Source organism: Bos indicus x Bos taurus, chromosome 24 (genome assembly GCF_003369695.1).
Source record: "Bos indicus x Bos taurus breed Angus x Brahman F1 hybrid chromosome 24, Bos_hybrid_MaternalHap_v2.0, whole genome shotgun sequence".
NCBI classification, from domain to species: Eukaryota; Metazoa; Chordata; class Mammalia; order Artiodactyla; family Bovidae; genus Bos; species Bos indicus x Bos taurus.
In genome coordinates this window covers 34830576-34850100 of record NC_040099.1, presented here as the reverse complement: position 1 = coordinate 34850100, position 19525 = coordinate 34830576, and the positions used below count along the sequence as shown (strand labels likewise).

At 50.1% G+C, this 19525-nt stretch overlaps 1 protein-coding gene across 10 annotated transcripts in view; it reads left to right on the top strand.

The window, feature by feature from the left end:
- Positions 1-19525, top strand: part of GREB1L (GREB1 like retinoic acid receptor coactivator) — a 245688-nt gene that overhangs the window by 222323 nt on the left and 3840 nt on the right. For 6 of the 10 annotated variants that reach the window (XM_027526110.1, XM_027526108.1, XM_027526103.1 and 3 more), the window contains 12 exons: positions 16-260; positions 3003-3574; positions 3955-4057; positions 6560-6715; positions 7209-7348; positions 9572-9733; positions 9853-10060; positions 14114-14279; positions 15436-15663; positions 16573-16714; positions 17723-17923; positions 18219-18357. In XM_027526110.1, coding sequence (XP_027381911.1) covers positions 16-260; positions 3003-3574; positions 3955-4057; positions 6560-6715; positions 7209-7348; positions 9572-9733; positions 9853-10060; positions 14114-14279; positions 15436-15663; positions 16573-16714; positions 17723-17923; positions 18219-18357 — 2462 coding nt within the window. The other 4 variants (XM_027526109.1, XM_027526107.1, XR_003508479.1 and 1 more) reach the window with 3 other exon arrangements.

The window sequence follows — 19525 nt, the reverse complement described above, 5'->3', positions numbered from 1 at the left end:
CATTACTTTGTGCAGGTCTCTAAAGTACTGTGACCTCCGGTTAATTGATTCAAGCTACTTAACCCGCACGGCCTTGGAGCAGGAGATGGGGCTGGCCTGCTGCTACGTGTCCAAAGAGGTGATCCGGGGGCCCACTGCCGCCCTGGACCTCAGCGGCAAGGAGCAAGAGCGAGCTGCGGCCAGCGAGAATGACACCGAGGAGCTGCTGATCGACCTGGAGAGACCCCAGAGTAACAGCAGCGCCGTCACGGGAACTTCAGGTCAGTACTTTCTCTCTCCAGGGGTTGGGGCAGGAGAGAGGAAGGGGTAGAAGTAGGGAAGGCAAAGGCACCTGCTGCCTCCCATCCAGCTTTCAGAGCAGCGGTGGCTGACCTGGGTATCCCATCCAGACCTCAGTCCTGGGGAGACGTAGTTGACAAACGTGAGTCATGAGCAGCCACAAAACATTTGCCTGGAAAGCACTTAATGAAGAGCTTGCTAATAGGCTAAATGCATGCGTGCACACTGCATGCTAAGTCACTTCAGTCATGTCCAACTCTTTGTGACCCTATGGACTGTAGCCTGCCAGGTTCCTCTGTCCAAGGGATTCTCCAGGCAAGAATACTGGAGTGGGTGGCCATTTCCTGCTCCAGGAGATCTTCCTGACCAATAGGCTAAATACAATAAGTAAATTTCATGAATCCTCACTAACACCACGTCTCCTAGTCTCTGCACCCTAATCATCTTATTGATATTACACATCTGATATTTGCACAAAGGCCTTCTTTTCCTTCCAGACCCTGAAGTGGTTTGTGCTAATTGGCCTAGTACCTGGCACTGAGTGTGTGTTTGTTTGAACGAATGAATGAGTGACTTTTCCCCCAAGTACCTAAATGGCAAGTGTTTATATACAGAAGGCTACTCTGGGACCACTGGTTGATTGGGATGATCCAGCCTACAGCCTACCAACTGCCCTCTTATTATGTTACTGTGTGGCTGATGGCAGTGCCTGGCATGAATTTTCTTCTGCTAAATAGTATTAAGCAAATACAGCATTATTTCCAGGACTTCCCAGGTGGCGCTAGTAGTAAAGAACCCGCCTGCCAATGCAGGAGACATAAGAGACATCAGTTCAATCCCTGGGTAGGGAAGCTCCTCTAGAGGAGGGCATGTCAACCCACTCCAGTATTCTTGGCTAGAGAATCTCATGGACAGAGGAGGCTGGTGGGCTATGGTCCATAGGGTCGAAAAGAGTTGGACACGACTGAAGCAACTTACTCCCCACACACAGCATTATTTCCATTTTTTTTTTTTCTGATTGTGAAAGTTATAATAGAGTTTAATATAGAAAATTGGAGAATGTAATGAAGTATAGAGAAGAGATGAAAAATGAAAATCCCACAACAGAGGGAACCACCATTCACGTTCCTTCTGCCCCGTGTTTCCCTTCTTTTACCTCATGACACTGACTCACACATACGCACAAACACACACACACCCCTTCTGAATGGAAAAGGCAGGTATCTGTGCCTGGAAGAGCGTGAGGACTGTCTTACCGAGGTCTGCTTCAGTCATGGGTCAGGGCTGTACCCGCCACCCTCTAACAACAGCCTCCCCGGTTCTGCCTGGTAGACCAGTTCAGAATAAAGGAGGGAGTTTGGGAAGATGGTAAAGGGTAACAGAGGAAGGGGAAGAACACACCTAGAAGCTTTTCCACACCAGCCAGCATCCGTGAGGGAGAGGAGGAAGGTGGAGCAGGGTGGGGTGATTAGAGTCCACTTCCTTCCTGTGCTCCTTGATCAGCCCCCTCCCTTCCCTAGGCGTGGAGAGCTGCCCCACAGACTCTGGATTCTGGCCTTGCTCTCATGAACTCTGCTGTCTGGAGTTTCCCCTCCCCAATCTTGGAGGACCCAGGTGCTGCCCTCCTACACACACCACCCTACCCACCACCCTACCAACCTCCAGCTGACTTTCAGGGTCCTCAGGGGGTGCTCATTGCCCAAGGCATTCAGGCCAGAAGACTCAAGGGCCTTGAAGGCAGAAGAAAACCATCATGCAGAAGTCAGCTGAGCAGCGGTGATGGATGGGGTCAGGAGCCTCTGGTTACTGGCCCTTCACCTAGGAGCTCCCAAGGTTGGGATTTGCCTGGGAGGCACCAGTCTGAGCAGAAAGAGTCTTGTAATTCGATTCTTGTTTGTCTTCAAACCACTTGGTCGCTCAGTCGTGTCTGACTCTGTGACCCCATGGACTGTAGTCCTCCAGGCTCCTCTGTCCATGGGATTCTCCAGGCAAGAACACTGGAGTGGGTTGCCACGCCCTTATCTTCTCAACCCAGGGATGGAACCCAGGTCTCCTGCACTGCAGGTGGATTCTTTACCGTCTGAGCCACCAGGGAAGGGTGGGGGTGGGGGACATTTGCGGTGAGTTGGCTGCAGGTGAGCAGATCTCCGGCCCTGGGGTGTAGGGAGGGAGGAGGTTACGCCCCGCCTTCCCACGCTGGTCCGGTCCGGGCATCTGTGGAAGGGGCTGCACCCTGGGGAGCGTATCCACAGCCAGGAGGGTGGGGCCTGGGACCCCAGAAGGCGGCGAGTGCCAATGGACAGGATTTGGGTGTGGAGCGTGTGTTGGTCAGGGTTCTGGAGTGATTCGGACGGATTATCCAAACAACCTAACCAGAGGAGAGTTTAATAACCCGCTATGTACAAAGACGCGGGCAGGATGGAAAAAAGCAGCAGGAGGCGGCGGGGTGGTCGGTCCCAGGGCGCCAGGACTACCTGCGGCCTGAAGACGCGGGGAGGGTCGGACGTGGGTCCAGGTTTCTCCTGGCCGCCCGGAGGAAACCGGGAATAAGTGGCCATTTCCGAGCCCACACAGCAGCCAGGGCCGGGGAAAGGGGACCAGAGGGGGGCGGCAGGGCGCCAGGAGCAGAGGGGCGGCCCGAAGCCCGAGCGCCGCCTGGACCCCAGGGGCTTCCCCCGGGGCAGGGGCGGCGGTGACAGCGCGACGTGTGGGTCCTCTTTCAGGCTCCATCATGGAGAATGGGGTCAGCTCGTCCAGCACCGCCGACAAGTCCCAGAAGCCGCCCCCGACACCCAGCTTCCGGAGCCCGGTCCCCAGCGCGGGGCTGGACGAGGGGCTCTCGGCCGGCCCGGCGGGACCCGGGGAGCCCCTAAAGCAGGAGTGCGACTCGCTGGGGCCCCCGCTGGCCAGCAGCACCACCGCCAAGCCGTCGCCGTCGTCATCGGGGCCCGGGGCGCTGCCGTGGCCTGGGCCGCCGGGCCGGGCCGGCCGGCCCCCCCAGGCCGCGCTGCCCCCGGTGGTCATCCTGTCCAAGGCGGCCTACAGCCTTCTGGGCGCGCGGCGGGGCGGCAAGCTGCCGGCGGCCGCGGCCCTGCTGCCGCACCCCGACGTGGCCTGGGCCAGCCCCCTGCGCCCGCCGCCGCCCGCGCACGCCGGCCCCGAGGAGCAGTCGCTCTACTACCGCCGCTGGACGGCCGCGCGGCCGCACCACGCCGACCACGGCAACCCGCCCGACCCCGCCTCTGGCGCGCGGGCCTGCCACCCGCGCCGGCTCTTGCTGAGCGGGCCCCCCCAGGTAGAGGCAGGGGTTCGGGGTGGGGGACTGGGGTGGGGGAGTGGAGGTAGGGCGCCGGGGCAGGGGTCTGGGATTGGGGGATCGGGGGTAGGGCGCGGGGGCAAGGGGCTCTGGGGTTGCGGGGTCGGGGGGGTCGGGGTAGGGCCCGGGGGCAGGGGTTCTGGAGTTGCGGAGGTCGGGGGTAGGGCGCGGGGGCAGGGGTTCTGGGCTTGGGGTCGGAGGTAGGGCGTGGGGGCACGGGGTCTGGGGTTGGGGGTGTCTCGGGTCGGGGGGCGTCGAGGCCCCACTCAGAGATGGAAGGAGTCCTTGGAGAGCCCAGGTGTGACGTCCCTTTTCTCTTTTCCTCCCCCTCCCCGCCTACAATTCGACACCCGCCCCAGGTGGGGAAGACGGGCTCCTACCTGCAGTTCCTGAGGCTCCTCTTCCGCATGCTCATCCGGCTCTTGGAAGTGGACGTGTACGACGAGGCCGAGATCAACACCGGTGAGCGCCTGGCGTGGCGGTGCGGGCTATTACCACCACATCCCGGGGCTGTCCGCGGCCTCCAGGGGGTTAGTGCAGGGTTATTGAGAAGTTAGAGGCCAGGAGCCAGCAGAGTTGTAAGATGCCCTGGCCGTTTAGGTCGGGGTGTGACTTCCCCTCCTTTGAACCCCGATCCCCACTGTGTCCCCCGAATCACTGGGCACAGAGGCATCTTATAAAGCCCGTCAGGTGGGTTCACTGCTCAGATGGTGACACTGCTCAGGTTTAAAATTAGTAGACTGCAGTGTTCTATGGCTTAAGGGTCCAGGGCACATTTTATACTCCATCAGGGTAACCTTATGTTTTGCCTACTGGCTGCGAGTGAAGGTGTGTGGATTACTACCCAAAGGAAAACTTCCTTGAGCAGGACAGAACCCTGGCACCATCAACAGCCCCTTGGGACTGGCAGAAGGATGGAGGGCCTGGTGCTTGACAGGCCATCCCCAGCCTGCACCTCCTGCCACCCTGCTGTTGCTTGTGAGGGAGGCGGTTCCCCTCAGCCGGTCCAGCAGGGCGGGAGCGTGGGCATGAGCAGGGGTCAGCTAGCGTTAGCCCTGCGGCCAGGGGAGGGTGGCTTCGCATCTCAGAGGGACTGCGGTGCTGGAGGAAATGGGGTGGGGGGGTGGGCAGGAGTAGTCATGGGTAGACGTTCTTCCCAAGCCCCTGAAAGATGAAGGTAGAGAAGAAAAAGGCCTTGTGTTGTCCATCACATTCGCCCTTGGAGACCTCCAACTCGCTTGCTTTTCCTAAACAGTTGGACCTGTCCTGTGACCAGCCCAAGGGATAGAGCAGTTCAGAGCCAGACTAGGTAAAATCAGTCATGTTTAATCATCTTCCTGTGGCTTTTGGTTCAACTTCCGTCCTCCATAGTTTACGTGCAGGATTCCGGACAAACGCACACAGTCCTGTCTTCCGGTCCACATCTCCTTGTCTGCGTGCCCGGCTGAGCTCGAGCAGACCCCAGGCCACCAGAGGGGACTGAAAGACCCCGGGGGCTGCCCAAAGCAGGCGGGGCTACAGTGCAGAGCCGAGCTGACCGGGAGTGAGGGGCCGTCATCCCATTGACCCCCACCTCCTAGGCTCCTCGGAAGAACGACGCCTTTAATTTTCATCTCAGATTCCCACTACAGAGCCTACAGCTGTGAGAGTCAAACCTGGCCTTTGTGATGAGCAGCACTGTTTGGCTTTATTCCTTCACCCTAATTTTAGTGCCAGTGAATGCAATGGTACACTGGAGAGGCATGGGGATGTGTTTTTATTAAATGAGAATAAGCTCTAACTTTTAAATACAATGCACATTTTTAAATGAAACCTAAACTTTAAAAAGGTCCAGGATGTAAAAATAAACAGTGTTGTGCTTAAAAGGTAATACCTGAGCTTCTAGCTTGTAGGCTTTTGGCAGAGGGGTGTTTTTTTCTTTGTTTCTCCTTTTGAGGGCTTTCCCAGTGGCTCAGATGATGAAGAATCTGCCATAATGAGGTTTAAAAAATTTGGACATAATGAGACATGGGTTCAATCCCTGGGTTGGGAAGATCCCCTGGCAAAGGGAATAGCAACTCATTCTAGTATTCTTGCCTGGAGAATTCCATGGACAGAGGAGCTTGGCAGGCTACAGTCCATGGGGTTGCAAAGAGTTGAACACAACTGAGCGACTGACACACACACACACACACACACACACACGCACTCACACGCACACTCCCTTTACACTGTCTTAAGCTTATCTTATAGTTTTTATTATTAATAACAAATATCACCTATTGGAAACATACCATGTGCCTGCCACATGGTGTTAGCACTTTCAGTATGCCATCTGGACTTCTTAAAACAATCAGGGAACCCTAAGAAATGAAGGTGCCTGCAGGTGTGAAGTCACAAGATCGGCGGGAGCAGTGGCCTGGACTCAAACCCAAGGCCCCAGGCTCTCAACCTGGTTTGCATGTCGGAAGCACTGAAGGAGCTTTAAATATGACGAGTGCCTAAATAAGGAAGGTGGTTCTAGGCTGTGTGGCCTGAGCACAGGGGTTTTACAAGCTCCAGTGGATTCTAATAAGCAACAGACACTGTGAATCTTGCTTAATGAGCCCCTGAAATCCTTTTAGCTGTCGGCATCTTAAAACCCCATGACTAAAACTCTTGTGATAGGATTCAGATCATCCAAAGTTAAATAAGATTTTAGGGACACTTGGGGGTCAGGCGTGGGAGACTGGTGGATCTCTTAGACTTGGGAGTTTCTGGGCTGGGTGTGTAGAGGCTAATGGGGACCAGTGAGGGCCAGCATCCCTCCCAGCAGGTCTGAAGGACACTCTGCACCCCTCTCCCCTGGACTCGGGAGCTCATTTCTCAGAAAGGCCTTTGTCCACCTACCTGGGCTGTATGTTTCCCTGACACTTGGGTGAGAGGGAGGGAGGGTGGCCAGTTGGTCTGATTGGGCTGCCCTGTGCACTTTCCTTCTTGGCCTAGATCACAGCGAAAGCAGTGAGGTGAGCCAGTCAGAGGGCGAACCCTGGCCTGACATCGAGAGCTTCAGTAAAATGCCCTTTGACGTCAGTGTGCACGACCCCAAGTACAGTTCGATGAGCCTGGTATATACTGAGAAGCTGGCAGGGGTCAAACAAGGTCAGTGTACGTGGAGCCTGAAGGTCGAGGGTTCACCTAAATGAGGGCGGGAAACCTGGGGCCGTTTACTCCTTGAGAGCAGCTTAAGTCATACTCCTTTGCATGTCTTGTTTTATTCACGTGAATGTCACCTTTTGGGCTTCCTGGGTGGCTCAGTGGTAAAGAATCCACCTGCCAATGTAGAAGACGTGGGTTCGATCCCAGGGTCAGCAAGATCCCCCTGGAGGAGGGCATGGCAACCCACTCTAGTATTCCTGCCTGGAGAATCCCATGGACAGAGGAGCCTGGTGGGCTACAGTCCATGGATTTGCCAAAGTTGGACGTGACTTAGCGACTGAACAACAGCAAGGTCACCTTGTAATTTTCAGAGCTGCCTCTCAGGGCATAAACTGCAGAATCCTAGGAAAAGCCCTTCTGGGGGTGGGGGACTTTTTGCCCAGGCATAGGGGCTTCACACACAGCATGGGAAGGTGTTTTGTCTCTTTTTACACAGAAGCGATAAAGGAACCCAAAGCTGAGGAGCCCCGGAAACGAGAAACCATGTCCATGATGCTGACCAAGTACGCGGCCTACAACACCTTCCACCACTGTGAGCAGTGCCAGCAGTACATGGACTTCACCTCTGCCCCCCAGGTGCGGCCCCTGCGCTCCTGCCTGTTACCCAGCCTGGGTTCTGTGTGCGAGAGAGGGAAAGCCCCAGTTTCAAGCTCTAGATGGCTTGTTTGGTTTTTAAAAAATATTTATTTAGTTGTGTCGGGTCTTAGTTGCCACATGCAGGATCTTTTCATTGCTGCGAACAGACTCTGAAGTCGCGGTGCATGGACTCCAGAGAGCACAGGCTTCGGTAGTTGCAACCCGTGGGCTTTATAGCTGCCCCGAGCCATGTGGGATCTTAGTTCCCCAATCAGGAATCAAACCCACATCCCCTGCATGGCAAGATGGATTCTTAACCACTGGGTCACCAGGGAACTTCCAAGGATAGCTTATTGATGAGATGGAGCCACTCATTTGTGAGCAGAATGCATGAAGCAGTTGATAAAATGACTTTGGGTTTATTGGGATTATAGACAGGGGAGAAAGAAACTGATTTGTGTCTTAAGTCACTTCATCAAATGGTTACATGTGTTGTTTTAGAAAGTAACTGGTATGTCTGTGATTCTGAAAAAGCTGGATATTACAGCATGTTTGACAAAAGGGTCTCTTCCCCTCCTTCGGGTTGTTGATGAAGATGGTGTTACTATCTGCAAGTCCGTAGGGTGTGCCCTGTGAGCTGTGATCTGCACAGACCCAGTCTCCCTCTTACTCCAGCGTGGGGTGGTTTTGACCACAGGCACACAGAGGAGTCAGCGTGTGCTCTTTTACCTGGAGAGCACTGAGAGGTAGAATGCAGAAAGTGAGCAAGTACCCCACGCCGCTGCGCTCCTCATGGCCAGAGCATCTTTAAGCACAGAGGATGGGAAAGCAGCCAGTGATGGTTGTATCCAGCGCCTATGTGGGGGCTAAGCTCCACGCTGCTTCCCCACTTTATCTTCTTGACCTTTAGCGCTTGGCCCTGAGCGTCTGGAACAACTCTTCCTTTCTATAGCATGTGCTGGGTGGGCGCCTGGCTTCCTCCCCAGACTTGCTTCTGCGCTGGAGGATCTGGTCTTCTCCATTTTTCCCAGGGAACCCAGAAGGATGTGCTGGTCTTTCTGCTCTTCTGCTAGAAGTTACCTTTCATACCCCAAATGGTTTCCTGTGTCATTGAAAACTTTCAGTGGACTGTTTGAAATCAGCTCGCAATGCTTTATGGAATATAGATGATACAAGCCCCTGATATGAATCATTAGAAAATTCATTTTTTAGACAATATATTAAAAACCTTCTATTTAGTTTCTGTGTGATTACAGTACTGCCTAATACTTGTAAAGAAGAATGAAAAGAGATCTTAAGGGGAGTGTTACAATATTATTTTTCTATGAAATGTAATATTTAGGTTGAACCTCTTGGGGAGGCTACCTGGATTGTTCTCGTGCCTGCTGACTAGTGATGCTCTCTCTTCATTAGGCCAAATATTGTCTGCATTGTAAAGACCTTTATATAATTATTCACTGAGGTGGGTTATGAGAGAGTATGTCAACTTTCCAGCAACTTAAAAAAGATGTTAGATTTGTATGTGGCTTGGATGAGTCAAATGTCTCTTCTGGAAGCCAGAGTTCTAGGGTAAGTGACCATTCAGACATCTTCAGCTTCCAGTGTAGCCAGGAAAGATGGGCCCACAGGGGTGTTTTAATGATGTCAGTCTTAATAGTTTATTTAGGAAAAATATCATTTGACCTGACCCACTCAGAAGAGGCTCCCTCGGTCAGGAAGATCACCTGGAGGAGGGCATGGCGACCCACTCCAGTATTCTTGCCTGGAGAATCCCATGGGCTGAGGAGCCTAGTGGGCTACAGTCCAAAGGGTCACAGAGCTGGAGACGACTGAAGCAACTTAGCGCACACGCATGCACAGAGAAGCGTTTTCCCCCGTAACTGGGCACCTTTGGGAGTGTTTGCATAGCAAGACCTCCCAGAGGCATACTGGACCTCTGCAGGCCTGAGCACCAGTGGTTCTAAGAAGGTGAGAAATTGTAGTTTTCAGCAGCAGTCACTGTGCCACCCTCAGAGAGGCTGTTTGGGGTGAGAAGCTTGGATCTCGTGTCAGCCACTAAAGATGAAGTGTTTGCCTTCTCTGACACTGCATGCACAGCCAGGTCTGGCGGGAGGTAGAAGTCCAGGATAGCTGGCCTCTATCAATAACCATCTTGAGAGGAGCAGCCTGGAAGCTTGCCAACTGTGAGCTTACACGCCCTCCCTTTGCTCTTTGCAAACGCAGATGTCCGACTCTACTCTCCACGCCTTCACGTTCTCGTCCTCCATGCTGGGAGAAGAGGTGCAGCTCTACTTCATCATTCCCAAATCCAAAGAGAGTCACTTTGTCTTCAGCAAGCAGGGCAAGCACCTGGAGAGCATGCGGCTGCCACTGGTCTCAGACAAGGTGGGTGACAGCGTCTGGATGCACGGACAGACGGCCTCAGGTACTAGAGCCAGTTTTATAAGCGTCTAGTATCTAAGGGTTCTAATTTCTCTTTTTGGCTTCTGGTCTTTTTCTTTCAGCAGAATTTGAACGTGGTCAAGAGCCCTATTTTCACCCCCTCCAGCGGTCGCCACGAGCACGGACTCCTAAACCTCTTTCACGCCATGGAGGGCATCAGCCACTTGCACCTGCTGGTGGTCAAAGAGTATGAGATGCCGCTGTACCGCAAATACTGGCCCAACCACATCATGCTGGTGCTTCCTGGCATGTTCAACAACGCAGGCGTGGGTAAGGGGGCGCGCGGGATGCCGGGCAAGGGCTGGGAAGAGAGATACCAAGCCAAGCTCCATTCCTCAGGCTTCCAGAGGGTCCCATGACCCTGGAAAGTGTCTTGTTCTGTGGACCAAACGACTTTTGACTCTTTAAAAAAAAATTATTTTTGGCTGGGCTTGCTCTTCATTGCTGCAGACTTTTCTCTAGTTGTGGTGAGCCGTGGCTACTCTCTCGTTGCGGCATGTAGACTTGAGTGGTTGCGGCACGTGGGCTCAGTAGTTGAGTCCCAGCCTCTAGAGCACAGGCTCAGTTGTTGCGGCACACAGGCTTAGTTGCTCCTCAGCATGTGGGATCTTCCCCCGTCAGGAATCAAACCCGTGTCTCTTGTGTCGGCAGGTAGACTCTTCACCACTGAGCCACTAAGGAAGCCCTTGACTCCTCTTTAAATGAGTTTTCATTTCTCTTTATCTTCAGTCTTGCAGAATTTTTTAACTTCTGAGGACTAGCATCCAAAGAAGTCACTGATACACTGAGCACCCTGGGAGGGCTTGGGACTCCGGCCAGCACAGGCTGCAGGTGTTGCTCGCTACCAGCTGGCAGCAGGGACCTCACAGAGAGGACAGTCAGAGGAGGAGGGGGGTTAGCAGTTCGGACCCAGGTCTGGTGGGATCGTTGGGGGTCATCGCTGATCTTAAAGGCACACAGCAAGTTCTCGGGGGTTCTGTACAGCTGGGGACTGAAGCACCATCACTGCCGATGGCAGTCATCTTAAAAGTGCCTGGAAGTCTTTCCTGCTTTTCCCCTTGGGATTTAAGGTCAGTGGGCTGATTTTCAAGGGGACACCTGGCTGTTGAGTGTACTGACAGAGCGGGAGGAGGAACTAGAGACAGAGGTCCAGAGCTGCTTCGTTTACCCCTGAAGGCAGGAGACCTCCAACCGGATCCAGCGTCCTAGAGCTCTGCTCTCTGCCCACTCCCTGCATTTCACTCACTCCCCATCGGCTTCAGTGGGAATTTCGAGGCAGAGCTTCAGGAGGGCTGAGGATCAAGAGCTTTAGAGCCCACTGCTGGAGTGAAGGCAGAAAAGACCTGAGTAGTGCCCTGGATCCACATGGGCCTTCTCTCCAGATCTCTCTCCCCTTTCCTTCTTAAGACTCTTCCTTTCTTGTTCTCTATTTCATTCCTTTTCATTTCCTTAAGTTTTAGCCTTAATATTGATTAAAATATTTTCCAAACAGGTTTATATTTTTAATATAATTTTATTTCCCATCACTTAACATCAAATGAGGTAAGAATTTCACATACTTCTGGTCCTTTATCCTTCCCCAAAACACATATCCCCAAACTTAACTAAAATCTCTCTCTATGTTGACATGACCCTCACACCTTTCCATGCCTGACTGACCTTTAGGAGAAAATATTTCCTCATCCCAGATTTGAGTGGATTTGTTTAGTGCCAGCTTTGCCATTTTTGTAATCATCTGGGGAGAGAAACCAACATATATGCAAATGAAGCAGCATTTATTTTTAATTGATACACAGCACAAAACTTAGCCGTTGTTCCGTGTACGGCTCAGCATTCATCAGTACGTTCACACTGTTGTGCAGCCAGTCTCCAGAGCTCCTGTCCATCTGGCAAAACCGACTCAGTAACGTCAAAGGGGAACTCCCCATTTTTATTACCACTCACTCACTAATGGACCCTTGGTCTGCTCCTCACCTTCCGACTATTGTGAATGATGCTGCTGTGGACACGAACACAAATCTCAAAACCCTGCTTTCCGTTCTTATACCCCAAAGTACAATTGCTTAATCACATAGTAATTCCACTTTTAATTTTTTTTTTTAGGAATTGACATACTGTTTTTCATAATGGCTTGTGCATTCTTACCAACAATGTAAAATGGTTCCGGTTTTAACACATCTTCACTAACACTTGTGTTTTTTGGGAATTTTTGCTGTTGTTAGTAGCCAACCTAATGGGTGTGTGATGGTATCTTGTGATTTACATTTTCCTAATCATTAGTGATGTTGATCGTATTTTTATCTGCTTACTGGCCATTTGTGTATCTTCTTTGGAGAATCTATTTTTAGTAAGGTTTTTGTTGTTGACTTGTAGGAGTTCTTTGTATAGTCTAGATTTTCACCCCTTATCAGATAAGGTTTGTAGATATTTTCTCCTATTCCAACTGAGAATGTGTTCTTCGCAGTTTTAAATTTTTACGTGGTCCAATTTATTTTTTCTCGTTGCCTATGCTTTTGGTGTCACAGCCAACAAATCAACAAACTGTTGCCAAAACCAGTATCATTAAGCTTTTCCCCATGTTTTCTTCTAAGAGTTTATAAAAGCTCTTTGGTCCATTTTGATTTCTTTATACAGCATTAAGATGACGGTCCAGCTTCACTGTTTTACATTTGAATGGTCTTAGCACCTCTGTCAAAAATCATTTGACCATATATGCAAGGGTGTTTCTGGACTCTGTATTCTTATTCCATCGGCCTATGTCTATCTGCTACACTGGTTTGATTACTCTAGTTTTGTAGTCAGTCAAGTGTGAGACCTCCAGCTTTGCCGTTCTTTTTCGAAGATTGTTTTGGTGATTCAGAGCCCTTTGAAGTTCCATGTGAATTTAAAAATGAATTTTTCTGTTCTAACAAAAGAAAAACTCTGATACTTTGATAGGGATTGTATTAAATTTGTGGATTGCTTTGTGGGATGTTTAAACAGTATTGCACCTTCCAGTCCATGAACATGTCTTTCCACTTATTTGGAAACACTTTCAGCAGTGTTTTGTACTTTTTAGTGTACTGGTCTTTAGCCTCCTTGGTTAAACATGTATTCCAAGTATTCTTTTTGATGAAAATGAAGCACTTCTTAATTTCCCTTTTAGATTGTTCATTGTTATTATATAGAAACACAGCTAATTTGTGTCTGCAGCTCTGCTGAATTTATTCTAACATGCGCATGTGTATAATATTTAAGGTTTTCCTCACATAAGTTCATGTCTACAGATAATTTTACTTCTTGCCAACTCGGGTGACTTGTGTGTGTGTGTGTGTGTGTGTGTAGTTTCTCTGGCTAGGATTTTCAGTACTATGTTAAATAGAAGTGGTAAAGTTGGGCATCCTTGTCTTATTCTTGATCTTAAAGGAAAAGCTTTCAGTTTTTCACCATTGAGTATGTTAGCTGTGGGCTTTTTCATATATGACCCATATAATGCAAAGTATTACACACATGCTCTTAAAAAGTATCAGTAGATTTTCCTAAACCCTAGCATTACCTTCTATCTACTCAAACTATTTTCCTGGTTCCTCCGTGGACTTAATTGGGGTTTTTTGAGCTTCTTTATTCTATGTTTTGTTTCATTTTAGGGTCTGTGTTAGTCGCTCAATCATGTCTGACTCTTTGTGACCCCCATGGACTGTAGCCCACCAGGCTACTCTGTCCATGGGATTCTCCAAGAATACTGGAGTGGGGGAAAAAAAAACACTTGAGTGGGTTGCCATTCCCTTCTCCAGGGGATCTTCCTGAACCCAGGTCTCCTGCATTGCAGGGAGATACTTTACCATCTGAGCCACTAGGGAAGCCTCGTTTTAGGGTGGCTCATTCATAAAACCTGGCTAATTCCTGATGGTCATCATCTTAATTGCTAACACTGAGTACTCACTCACCATGTGCAGCACTGTCCTGAGCACCATACGACAGTCCTATGAAGTAGACATCATCATCACCTTCTTACAGGTGGGGAAGCCTAAGCACAGGAATCCTAGCAGCACTCCTCAAAGTGCAGCTCACCAATCACCTGTGAAAAGGTCTCTGGCCCCTCATCAGACACCACTAGTGTGAGCCTCTGGTGGTGGGCTCCAGGAATCTGCATTTTAAACAACTTCCTGGATGATTCTTGCCTGCACTGATGTGTGGGAATCGCAGCCCTGGATGTCTGGTCAACCCCCATGTGCACAGTCACCAGGCAAACACGCACGCATACGGAGAGAATGGGATGCGTCTGTGGGGCCTCCACCAAGCCCAAGAGGGGAACGTCCAAGCCGTCTTTGTGTTGCCTTCCAGGTGCTGCCAGGTTCCTCATTAAGGAGTTGTCTTACCACAACCTGGAGCTGGAGAGAAACCGCCTGGAAGAGCTGGGAGTTAAACGCCAGTGTGTCTGGCCTTTCATTGTCGTGATGGATGACTCATGTGTCCTGTGGAACATTCACAGTGTTCAGGAGCAGACCAGGTAGGGGCGGTTCTGTGCAGTTCTAGGAATGTGACATGTGCCACCAAGCAGGTCCTCTCCTCGGCCATCATGGCACAGTACAGTAAACAAGGGCACAGCTTCCCAGAGCAGAGCCACCATCCAAGACCACTTACTCTCACCAGCATGTTCTGTGGTGACTTAGGGATTTTTTAATCTAGACACTTGGTATGCCATTAAATTTCTGGACTGTTTGTGTTATCGCAGCTTTGGTCTGCTCTAAGTCTGTTGAAAAACACTGTGGTTTATGTAGAAAGACCACTGGCTTCTGAATCGGAATGGTTTTTAGCCCCAGCTCTGCTTCCTGTCTGGATGAAAAGGGAAAGTTATTCCATCTCTGTCTCAATTCCATCCCCTATAAAATTATGGCTGGGCCAAAATGCATGGTTCTCCTCCTGGCGCAGTGGTGAGGGGATCTATGAGGACCATGAAATGCTAAACCTGGAGACATCCTATGCAGTAAATGAGCCCAGATGTTCAGAGCCCCAGTGAAACACTGTGCCACATGGTCTCAAGGCCCTTCCAGCTCAGACATGTGATCCTATGCCCTCATTTCCCTGGTGGATTTGAAGCCAGGGACATTGAGAAATATTCCTTTATCATACCATAATTACCAAGACCGGGAAGAGTACCTGTGTGCTTCTAACCTCTGGCTGCCTCGCTTTGGTAACTCCCTGTTCATTACTCTCCTTGAAAATGGGCCGGATTTCCTTCTCTGCCTTTAAGGGGTCAGCCTCAGTGGCTCAGTGGTAAAGAGCCTGCCTGGCAGCGCAGGAGGGGCAGGTTTGACCCCTGGGTCATGAAGATCCCGTGGAGGAGGAAATGGCAACCCACTCCAGTATTCTCGCCTGGAAAATTACAGGACAGAGGAGCCTGGCATGCTCCAGAGCATGGGGTAGCAAAGAGTTGGACACACAGAAGGACGCTCACCCCTGGAAGGCAGCTTCTCTAGATCAGCAGTGACAGCATGAAAAGCAGGCTTGACATCCTTGTCCACTCCAGACTAAGACAAAGTCAACCAGCTAGTTGTGTCCTTTACAGATATTAACACCGTGCAGTAGTGTCAGCTCTTCCCAAGTGACCATGTCTTCAGTGATACTGAGTGATCTCTTATGTAAACGAACTCTGCATTTCATAGCCAGCCCATGGAAACAGGAGTTTCCAGTAAGAATGTGTCCTTGAAGAGTGTCTTGCAGCACATGGAGGCGACACCGAAAATCGTGCACTATGCGATCCTGGGCATCCAGAAGTGGAGCAGCAGGCTGACTTCTCGGAGCCTCAAGGTCCCGTTCTCTAGGTGCCACGTGCACGACTTCATCCTCCTCAACATAGACCTGACTCAGAACGTGCAGTACGACTTCAACAGGTAAGCTGGGCTCCTGGATGCGCATCATCCTGCCAGTTACTGACTGTTTCTGCCCAGCTCCAGCCTCTGTAATGTGTTTATTCCTGTCTCTGAGAAACTAAGACTGTTTATACGGACAGAGAATGGGGCATCACAAGCCCCAAGTGCCCCTTCATCACTGTTCAAACTGACCCAGACTCAGTCACGAGTGCTGCAATGTGAAATGCTTAGGAAACATATTTTGGCCATCTTATTATTCTACAAGAACTCAAACAGGGACCAAATTGTTTCATCAGTGGAAATCAGTGTGTGGACCCATAAACCTATTCACGATTAACCTTTCACTCAAAACTCGGATGGTAGTCACTTCCTGAGATGTTAGCAAGACCCTGAGATCTGGATCCTGTAGGGAAAAGCCAGCTAGCCCTGGCCTTGCCTCACGAATGAACTACATACATGTCCCAGAAAATCCGAAATGGCCAAGGAAGAATGTCAGAGACCGTCAAGTCCCTCTTAAGTCAACCCCTGAGCTGCAGCTCTTAGAATATTCTGTAGCGATTTCACTTCTGTTTTAAATTTGGCAGATGCTTCATCCTGTTTGTAGCCAGGATGTTAACACTGGGAGCAGCTCTGCACTCCTGTCCCACGAGAGTACAGAGTATGTGGTCCTGTTTCAGCTCAGGGGTGCCTAAGTAAGGCGCTGTGCCATGTCTGGGACCAGTCACCTCACTGCCTCCCTCCTTAATGACTGTGGTGTCCCCATCAGGGCATTACAACACAAGCCAGTGTGCACAGAGCCAGCTCCATGTGGGGAAAGGCCGGCTTTGTTTGAGGTGGCCACCTCACATCTGCCACAGATGTTGTCCCTAAGTGGCACAGCTGAGAGGTCACAGGCAGTCAACGGAACCTACCGTTGTGGTTCTAATTTAGGTATTTCTGTGAAGATGTTGACTTTAACCTGAGAACGAACAGTAGTGGACTGCTCATCTGCCGCTTTAACAACTTCAGTCTCATGAAGAAACATGTGCAAGTTGGCGGGCAGAGGGACTTTATCATTAAACCAAAGATCATGGTAAGTTGGCAAGCTTGAGTCTCCTGCTGAAAATAAGATGATCTCTCAATATCTGTTTTCTGGTACCGGCATTAAGTATGTGCCACTTGACTGGAAAGTGAGGTTACAAAAGGGAGGCCACTCTTAATGTCAAATCTGGAGCCTTGTTTCCCTCACTGAGGACTCATCTAGAGCCAAACCGAAGTTTTGAAATTTCAACAGAATTACCTTTAGATTTAAGGCTTAACTCCACCAAAGCTTTAGTTTCAAATGTGTTCTATAAACTAGCAAAGTTAACATTTTTTACATTCGTTATGTAACAGGTGAGAGAAATGTAAATCAAATTGCTTGCTTGCATGGTCCTCTGCCAGTTTTATTTTTAAAGTAAGGCAGATCAGAACCTGTTAAGGGTTAATTCTATGGGCCTACCCTTTTCCGTTTATAAGATATGCTGGTAGCTAATCATTTATAGAGCTTCCCAGGAGGCACAGCAGTAAAGAATCTGTCTGCAATGCAGGAGATTTGATCCCTGGGTTGGGAAGATCCCTTGGAGCAGGAAATGGCAACCCACTCCAGTATTCTTGCCTGGGAAACCCCATGGACAGAGAAGCCTGGCAGGCTACAGTCCATGGAGTTGGAAGAGATGGACTCGACTGGGCATGCACAATCATCTACAGCATGTGGACTATCCAGTGGAGCTTAAAGACCTCCGTGCTTTTTTTTCTGGTGCTGACAGGATGGGGTTTAACCCATCCACATCCAGTAGTGCTGTAAAAAGGTTTCTGTTGGTCCTTACCATGTACATGCTAAATGCGCAAACTTTCAAAGCAGCCTCCTCTAACATTTGCTCGGGCCCTTGCTGTGTATAAATTATGTTAAATCCCACAGCAAGCATTTCAGAACCCAAGGACGACAAGACGGTGCTGCTGCCTTTCCTGCGGGCTGTCAGGATGCAGGCGTGCTCTCCTGGCGGGGGTCACACAACGCCTGCGCAAACATTTCCCATCCCTCCCTTGGCTCTGATTCCAGGTGTCAGAGAGCATGGCGCCTATCCTGCCCCTGCAGTACGTCTGTGCTCCCGACAGTGAGCACACCCTTCTGGCAGCCCCTGCACAGTTCCTCCTGGAGAAGTTCCTGCAGCACGCCTCCTACAAACTCTTCCCCAAAGCTATCCGAAACTTTCGGAGCCCCGTGCTGGCCATCGACTGCTACCTTAACATTGGACCAGAGGTAAAGGGGGAGGGGCCGGGGCTCTCGGGTAGAGGGGCTTGTTCTGCATCTGGCAGTTTCTCTCATAACTACCTTTATTATGAGAAATAAGAGAAGCTTTAGGTAGGTTAAAACTTAGCACACAAAGGGAGTACAAAGCTCAGATAAGCAGCCCCCTTAAGTTCCAATAAAACGTGTCTCCGTTACCTGACCCTGAGATGGACAGCTAGAAAGGAAGGCAAGGATCATCAGCTGACGACGCGGAGGTTTTACTGGCTTTTGAAACGCTGGCGTGCTCTGTGCTTGATGGTTGCAGGTGGCCGTGTGCTACGTCAGCTCCAGACCCCACTCCAGCAACGCCAACTGTGAAGGGGTGTGCTTCGGGGGACTCCTCCTGTACCTCTGTGACTCTTTTGTAGGTGCTGATCTTCTCAAGAAATTTAAGTTTCTCAAAGGTAAATCAAATTCAGTATCTTGCTTGTGAGTGCTGCTAGTTCCCACTGGACAAAATGCAGAGGTGAAAATTATGAAAGAGCACTTTAACAATCATTTTGCCAATAAGCTGAATACCTTTGAAACTGGGGCACTGACTTTTTTCAAACAAGGGAGTTAGGCTAAATGTGGATAAATATAGCCAGGTTTAAGATGTTGTCGCCGCTATTAATTTTACATAGGAATGATGCAATGCAAATGCTTCTCATATAAATCTAATTTCAATAAAAATTAGTGAGTTTTGATTCTGGAATAGAAGCCAAAGTTGCTTCAACAGGTATGTAGCATACAGAGGTTTGCTTAAAAACAAACTGCAGATTAAGCATCACAAATAACCTTGATAAGGTGACTCCTGAGGTTGGTGAAAAAAGGTTCAGTATGCTGTGTACAGCGTGCCATTTTTATGAGAACAGGAGAAACTGTATTTACTTATATGTGTGTGTATAAAACACATCTGGAGCTGTGTGTGTGTGGAGGGAGGGAACAGGAGGAAGCATCTTGGGGGCATTTGGCAATATCTGGAGACATACCATGTTGTCACAGGGTGGGGTGCTGCGGGCACAGAGTGGGAAGAAGCCAAGGACACTGCTAAACATACCACAAGAACAAAATAGCACAATAGTCACGTGGCCCCCAGTGCCAAGGTTGAGAACCCCTGATCTAGCGGGACTCACAGAACCTTACAACGTAGGTTTTAATGCTGGTTACCACAGCAGAAGGGCTTCCCTAGTGGCTCAGTGGTCAAGAATCTGCCTGCAATGCAGGAGACCTGGGCTCAATCCCTAGATCAGGAAGATCCCCTGGAGAAGTGAATGGCAGTCCACACCAATATTCTTGCCTGGAGAATTCCATGGACAGAGGAGCCTGGTGGGCCAAAGTCCATGGGGTTGCAGAGTTGGACGTGACTGAGCAACTCACACACACACACACAAAGAAGGGGTGGGGTGTGGTTGGGAGGGCTTTCACTTTACATTCTTTCAAGCTTTGCCATTTTTAACAGTTTCTTTATTCAAAGTAAATAATCAAATGAACAGTCCTGACAGGTTACTTGTATATGTTGGTTCTCAAAAGTGTTCCCTTAAGGGATATAATCAGAGGGAGGAAAGAAAGGCTCTTTAAGTCCTTTCAACC